The sequence below is a fragment of the Pteropus alecto genome, unplaced genomic scaffold, assembly GCF_000325575.1.
Source record: "Pteropus alecto unplaced genomic scaffold, ASM32557v1 scaffold414, whole genome shotgun sequence".
Taxonomy (NCBI): Eukaryota; Metazoa; Chordata; class Mammalia; order Chiroptera; family Pteropodidae; genus Pteropus; species Pteropus alecto.
Genome location: NW_006435781.1, coordinates 1,813,995 through 1,822,110, shown reverse-complemented (window position 1 = coordinate 1,822,110; position 8,116 = coordinate 1,813,995). Strand labels below are relative to the sequence as shown.

Here is an 8,116-nt window from a genome sequence, read left to right as displayed (position 1 = left end):
GGCACACAGTACTATATTAGTTTCAGGTGTACGGCCTGAATTCCATAGCACTTCATTGGGATCATCCCTTGAGTTTAAAGGATGTAGACTGAAGAAGAACTGAAATATACCTGCATGTATTTATAAAGAAATCAGTAAATGTATAGAACTTATATACCTAAGACAAGGACTAAGTGGAGAATGGGAAAAGTTTAAGAAACCATTGGATATACTCAATGCCATCTTGTTTATAAGGCATCCTACTTTTTTAAAATGAAAATTACTAGGTTAACTGATGAAACAGTCATTGGCGCCTGCATCTGAGACAGAGTTTTCTGGGCTAGTTGCCCTGTTGCTCTAACCTAGTGTGCTATTTCTTATGCTCTTATTATGTCATCTATGCAGGAACAGACTGCATGCAAGTTTAGGATTTCTTAATTCTTTTGACAGTTCAGAATATAGGAGAATAATTTTTGAACTGATTAAGAAAGCAGTAGAGTCCTAGCTCTTGGTTCCATTTGGTTTACCCATATGGGCATATGCAACATAAAAAGGTGAAAGAACTCCTAACAGAATATGCAGCAGCTGGTTAAAGGCTATTATATTGAAATTTTCATGAGTTTGACAGTAGGCCAAAAAACTACAAAATGGCAGAGAGTGGAAAAGGCAGTTGTAACAGGTTGAACATTGTTGGTGATTATTTTTTCAGTGGCAATGAAAGCTGTAATCAAATAACCTGAAAGAGATGCTGGCAGGAATAGGAGAGCCCCAAGGGAGAGGGAATATGAAACTGTAACAATGATGTATGCTATGAACTAATAAACTAGACAAACATGTAGTTTAAAGTATCAAAATCAAGGTTCTTAGCATCATATGAATAGCTGGTGTCATAACGCAGGCATAAACACTGCCTGATTTGTCATCCAGAGCAGAAGATATTAATGATTTACAACCTTAAGGATGAGTGCATAACTCAAAAATTAACTGGAGCTGTGCTAGTGGTGTAGGAACCTCTTGTTACTTAGTTGATCAGTTTATCCCAGCAATGAAAAGGAGAAAATTATAAAGCATTAAAAAATATATATCCAGAGAAGACATCTGGCTTTGCAGCTGGAAATGTGTGGTAAAAATTCTTGAGTATAAGGCAAGACTGATAAGACGAAAAATGGGGGCTGGTTGAAATAATGTCATTATAAATTTATCGTTATTGTTATTTGTGGACCAACAAGACATCTCAAATTATGAATGGCATTTGCCAGTGCGTGAAGTCCACTGAACCTTGTACATCAAAGTAATGTGCTATAAACAGAATATCTTAGACAACAGTAATATGGAATAATAAATCTCAATGACATTAATAATCTGTTCGATGTATATTTTCTGAACATGTGTTCTCCGTATATTACAGCTTAATATTTTAGATGTATGTTTGAGAAATTATATAATCCTTATTTTCAAAGATTATAATTACAGACAGAATTAATCTCCATAAAGTTTCAGAGATATCTTTGATTAATTATGTAATTCCTCATTCCAAGGAACTGATCACCTCAGAGGCTTTTAAGGTCTCTATATTCACCTATCTACTTAATTTTTCCTGTCTATTGTTTTATGTCTCATAGCATTAAACTAGGAAGAATAATAGTCCTAAATTATACACCAAGATTTGAGCTCTTTGAATAGGTGCCTGAAGAAACTGAAAAGGGTTGAGAGGGCATATCTGAAGCTAATTAAACAGTGGCAAAATAGAATTCCTGTTTTTTTTTTTAAACTAAGAATTTGTATTATGTTAATAATTAAAGAATTTAAAAAATAAAGGTAAACTTCTTGAAAAAAGCTGAGGTCTTAAGTTTTTGAATTTGGATAAGACTGTGGAATGAGTCACACTCATTGATTCTTCCAGCTAAAAAGGACCTTAGATTTCATCTCGTCAAACTCCTTTATTTTACCAATGAGAAACCAAGGTTCGTATAGGTTAAAATGACTTGCTTGAGGCCATACGATCAACTAATAACAGAGCCAGGACTAGGAATCAAATTTTCTTATTCCCAGATCTGTGCCCTTACCAATACCGCTACCATGATCTTCGAGTTGGTGAAGGAGCCCTGGACAAATAGGAGGACGAGTAGAGAGTAGCTGCCCTCTGATTCCACGAGGAAGAGCAAGAGATTAATTTACATGGGGGATTACGGCTTTCTTGGAATTGGCATCCTCTTTACTTTTTGGTCCGAATTCATTTTCTCTTCCCCACAACAAAGTACTGGGATCTTTCGTAGTAGGTGTAACATCAGGGAGGAGAAGACAAATACTTAAGGATTTGAGCAAAGGACAAGACAAATATTTAAGGATTTGAGCAAAGGACAGTGGGACTGGGGAGGGGAAGGGGACTTAGGAATGTCCAGGAGAACATTATTAATGAACCTCAAATGAGTAATGATTTGGAGAATAATGGCTTAAAGATGTCTTGGATTCTCAGGTGGTCCTAAAACCTTGACCTCAAAAGTCTTTATTTCAGCTCATAAAGACTGAATAAAGTGAGAGCTTTATAAATGAGTTGAGAAGTAGTTGATCTCGAACATCTTAATCAGAAAGAAAAATTTGTCACGATGGAGACATTAATGTAGAAGATGACTGGAGAGAGTTCGAATAAAATACTTCCATAAAATATAGAGAGGATGTAAACAATACAGTGCGTGTCTAAGTCAGTATATTATTTAATGAAACAGGTGATTTGAAATGGATATTTAAAATACATAGAGTGACTAAGTTAATAATATATAACAAAAATAAAATAAAAATTAAAAATAAGAAAATCAAAAAGCAGGATCAAAGTATATTAAGGGAGACTTTTTTAAATTAAGAGATACCTCGTCTGGAAAAATTTATGACAAACCTTTTTTAAAGGATGTGTCTCTCCTTGAAGAGCTAAAAGAGTCTCCTCACCCCTATTCCTCTGAGTTAACAAAAATGAGGCATGAAATCAAATTTCTTGAGAACCGTAGTAATGAAGACCTAGGACTGCTGTTATTGCTTTAGAACTGAATTATGAAGAATTGATGGGTAGCGGAAGAATAAAAACAGACTTGATAAAAGATGGCAGGCCGGAAAAATAGACAAACATTTAACAATTTTTAGTCAGACTCGTGGCAGAAGCAAGTTCGAAGACTTTAGTTGGTATTGAAGACTATTTAATGAATCTGATTAATTTCGATTGTTGTTGAGGTAGGTGATTCAAAGTTTAATTTAAGTTGGACTCCCATAATTGATGAGAAACTGTTAAAGTATAATAATAACTCAACATTGTCTCTCCTCTCTCTCTTCCATGTCGACCCAATGTATCATAATTTGTATTTCATGCAACATCCTGCAGAAGGTGCTTCTAAGTACCTGTATTCTTTTGACTGGCACGAATGGCTCCAGAAAACAGTATCATTCTGTTGTTATGTGAAAAATGCTGAGTGCTATATATTGAGAATGAATACCTCAGCTCCACAAATCCAGGACTGCTGCTGACTGCTTTTTGGGTTCACGAAGTATTTATTCACCTAAAACAGTTTGTATACATATAGCTGCAGAAATCTTTTATCTTTGTCTGAATAAAAAATGCGAGGAAACCCCTCAATATAATAAGTTGTTCTTGTAAATATTCACTTTCACTACCAGTAATATTATCTGCAGCTTTTTGTTCTAGTATGAAAAATCTACACCACCTCCAATCACAAAACATAACATATATGCTGCATTAAATGGATTTTTCCTAAAGGCAGCTCCCTATTGCATCAGCAAATTTTCAGTGGTAATTTAAGCATGAGGTGATTATCCAAGCTTCCTCGGGGGAGAAAGAGCTATGTATTGCAGGCCAGGCTAATGTCACATTTTAAAAATAAATTCATTTGTGAATATACAGATTAGCCACAATAAATGCTCTTTAAAGAATGTGATGTTTCCAACTTACTTGATATAGTAGGGCACTTTGTTTGGCGAAATGGCTCTCTCCCAGGGACCCTGGACAGAAGCTGAAAAGGAAAAAAAAAAAGGCAAGGAGGTCAAGCTCACCGCAAACAGGAAAGACAATATTAATCTCCAGAATTACAATTTTACACTGATATCAGTCTATTTACTCAGTTGCCCATGAAGACAGGATGGATTAACTGGCTGTTCTGAAGTTTCTGTACTAATCTTAGTGAAATTGAACTCATTCAGGTACAAAGACAGATGCAAAGAAAAAAAAATATTCTACTGCTATACCTATAGAACAGATAAGGAAGTAAATGAGTAAACTGATAGGTTTTCTCTTATGTGTCTCCATTGGGTGCTTGTCTTATAATAGTTCATGTTGCTGCTTCTGATATCTTTTACTATTTGACTGACTGGGTTTTATTAGTTTAGCAGCTGAAACATCCCTCTGCGATATATTTACATTCCAAGTAATTGAAGAGAAAGTACTACACTTATCACTCTGATATGTTTGTGTTTCTCTCTATTTAGCTGTTACCGATTTTATTTACCTATTATACATGTTTAATTGATGCCTTGAAATGTCAGCTGACCAGCACGATCTTATTAGAAAAGAACCAAAAGTGAGAGAATGGCATCTGATACCAGAGAATAATAAAACTTTTGTGATGAGTGATGAATCCTATAGGTGAAATTAAATTTCATGTACGGGGAATTCACTTTGTGATGACTTTATTGTGCATTAGTCAAATCAATCATCTTTAAACTGTGTTTTAAATGCTTAAATTGTAGGGGTTTTTTTCTTTCCCAAAGCAGAACCTGAAAAATACCTTTTATATACTGTTTAATCTGATAGTTTTTTTTTCTTTCTTTAAGACAAAATAATTATGTTGGGAGGTATTATAACATTTCATCAACAATAAAATCTTCCTTCTGAATAGTGTTTTAAGAAACTAGAGTTCTAAGAGACATAGAATACGACCAGGAATATAAGAAGCATTCTTATTAACATCTAGCAATTTTATGTGTATGTCTATTTTCCCCCTGAACTTTCATCCTGCTTATAATTTGAAGCACAGCTGATGCTGATCATTATTTCCTCCTATGAAAAGCTCCCTTCTAAATTAGTCTCACAGTAAATTCACTCCACAGTGTATTGAGATGTAACAAAACGTCAAAGCTAATATATCCTTCACTACACTGTATAATATGAAAGAACAGCTTCTGATAAAAGTTAACTTTACCCACTGCCAGACAATTTAAGGGTAATGAAACGACAGACTCTTTGTTTCATATAGAGTAATGGAGAGAATCACGCAACCTTCAACCAGACATGCTGCTTTGTACCTTGGCAATATGACATTTAAAAGATATAGAACATGGGTTTGAATTTAGTTGCTAATTATTCCTTTTCATTTTGGCAGACAGATCTTTAATATGGTGAAAAAAAGACATTTATCTGCTGTTTTGAGGTAGTCCCTTGACTTAAATCTCTTTGTCCTTCTTTTTCTATTCCTCTCCCCTCTGTCTTTCTCATTCTCTGCCTGACTCTTCCCTTGTCCGTTTTTCTTCTTTTCAGTTCTTTTGCTCAGATTAGTTCACAGAGTAAGTAAGACCAGAGTTGAGAACTTAGGCTGGACTCCGTGACCTACTTGGGCAGAGTCTGATGGACTAACCTAAAAACCCAAGCTCTCTCTAGCAGGAAACATGATGGAGAGCCAGAAATCATAGGTCCTGGCTGCTCAGTGCACTCTCTTCTGAAAATCACAGCATCAGAATGGTGACGATATTAACTAGACTTATAGTGGTGATCATTTCGCAATATATACAAATATTGAATCATTGTTGTACACCTGAAGCGAATACAATGTTGTATGTCAGTTATACTTCAATTTTTAAAAAAGCAAAAAAAAAAAAAAATCATAGGATCATAAGAAGAAGAAAAGAACTCCAGAGAGCCTTTGGGCCAGCCTCCATTGGGGGTACTGTCAAGCCTATGAATGCCTCATCTGAGAAAATAACAGCTATTCTTTTCTTCAAGATCTCTACAGGCTGGGTCTCACAGTTCCTCTCATTATCCTTTTCCAGTCCTTTATTATTCTAATAGTCCAGAAAATCTTTTTGACTTGGAGAATGCTGGGTACGTTTTCTGGTAGCAGAAGAGTCATTTCGGATTTCCTACTTTATTCCTAGGCCTCTCTCAGAGAGATGTGCGCTGGAGAGTGTATTGGCTGTCTGGCCTGCCTCAGGGGCTCTCTGCTTGAAAGGAGGAACATTAAAGCAGAAAATCCAGCAAGAGACTGAGGAAAAGCAGTGGTACCCAGCTGAGCTAATGACTAGATCTACACTGAGTACCTATTGTTGACTTTGCATTGTTAAATATTAAAAGGAAAAAAAAATTCCATAACATGCCAGTAATCAGAATATGCTTGAACTAAATAGTTGAAAAGATTTAAAAAGAATATTCTAAGTTCCAAATCAAAATGAAATTTTCAGCTTTTATAATTGGAGTTCTCAATTTTTTATAGAGTATATAAATTGTACATAAAATGGTTAATTAAAAAAAAGTCTTTTGCCTATGTGTAGCTATCAGATGGATCCAATGGTGAGATTCAGTGAATTTTTTTGTGCTGAAAGATGTTTTTTGCCCTTTGACTCACAGTTTATAAATGCACCTAAGTAACTGCTTTGCAGTCATCATTTGAAACCCTGAAATTTTGTGCTAAAAAATGTCTTGGTGCAAAAAAAAAAAAAAGGAAAATAACAAACAGTGGTCTTCCCCCATTTCTCATCACACACACTGGAACTACTCGCTTTAGAAATAACACCCAATCAGATGATGGTTCTGTGTGATTGGATTCAGTGTGCCTTCTTAAGATATTGTTAAAGAATTGTCGGCAATTCTGTTTGGGGCGGCCAGATAAATCTGGTCTTGCATATATTTAAAATTGATCAAATATATGGTAACTCTCATAAGTGTGTCTCAGAATTATCATTTCATTTCTCGCAGGAGTGCCGACGCCAACAACATGCCATTTCTTATCTCATGTACCAGTGGAAGCTTGCCATCCTTCACAAAGCTAGCCTACATAATAGGTGCACACATTTTTTATGTCTGGTGCGTCCATTTTTAGTAGCCCATCAAAAGCAGATTTATTGGCAAATAGTTTTTATATGAGACTGTGCTGTCCTTTCATATTTTCTTATACAGATGTTTCTATAGCCACTACGTGTAATTCCAATGTAGGTTTGTGATTCAGATTAGCATATGGCATCAGCACTATGGGGGTATTGCCTACTGAATTTAAATAGCAAACTACACATGAGTTTATGTATTCCAAAACCAAACTCTGAATTTCTCCTTGCAGTTCGTTATTAAGAGCAAGAAAGGCTAGCAATTCTACTTTCAAATGCTTTTCTTCTCTCGAGGTGACAGGATTCAATACTGTGCCCAAGGTGGTTTTGGAAATCACAAACACAGGCCACACTTTGTTTAGAAGCTCTTATTTCAACTATTTTTTAATGCATGATGAACAGAATGTGCCAAGTGATGCACCCCGGCGTTAAGCCGTATTTTAATTGACACAGGGGCCAAGCCAGAAAATTAAAAAGAATGCTAATGTTATTCAAACTGTGCCTAAAGAGCACTCTCTGGAATTCAGACCCCACAAAGACTCATTAATCTTTCTACTTTTCTTATATTTGGTAAATTTGGAGTTTTATAGCATAGTTGGGTCCTCCAAAAGTTGAGGTAGATTATAAAAATAAATAACATAGCATTCATTGGAGACAAAAGAGAAGCCATACCTACGGGGTTAAGAAAAAGGTATTAGGGAAGATTGATGAGCTACTGGCACCTAGCTCCTCAGAAGTATGCAAATTCCAGTAATGGTTTTATGGACACATCGTATCAAGGGAATTTACTATACAGCAATGGCCTCTTTCTCACTATCCCCCGCCCCAGCCCCTACCCTCAGGTATCTTTATAGATATTTTTTCCTAATCTACCTACTTGCCCCCCCATTGAAATTTTAATACCACAGACAATACTGTATATCTGTTTATGTATTTTATGTATCTGTGTTATACATAAAAAGTAAGATTTTTTTTGTCCCCTAGGAAACAATTTTTGCCCCCTTGGGGGCAATATTGCTCCCACTGAGAATGACTGATCCAGAAG

At 35.6% G+C, this 8,116-nt stretch overlaps 1 protein-coding gene across 1 annotated transcript in view; it reads right to left on the bottom strand.

Moving 5' to 3' along the window:
• The window catches only part of DMD (dystrophin), a 1,580,480-nt gene that overhangs the window by 194,127 nt on the left and 1,378,237 nt on the right, over positions 1–8,116 (bottom strand). Inside the window, exon 61 of the mRNA XM_006911463.3 lies at positions 3,935–3,995. Within this exon, the coding sequence (XP_006911525.1) occupies positions 3,935–3,995 (61 nt within the window). The remainder of the gene's footprint in view (positions 1–3,934; positions 3,996–8,116) is intronic.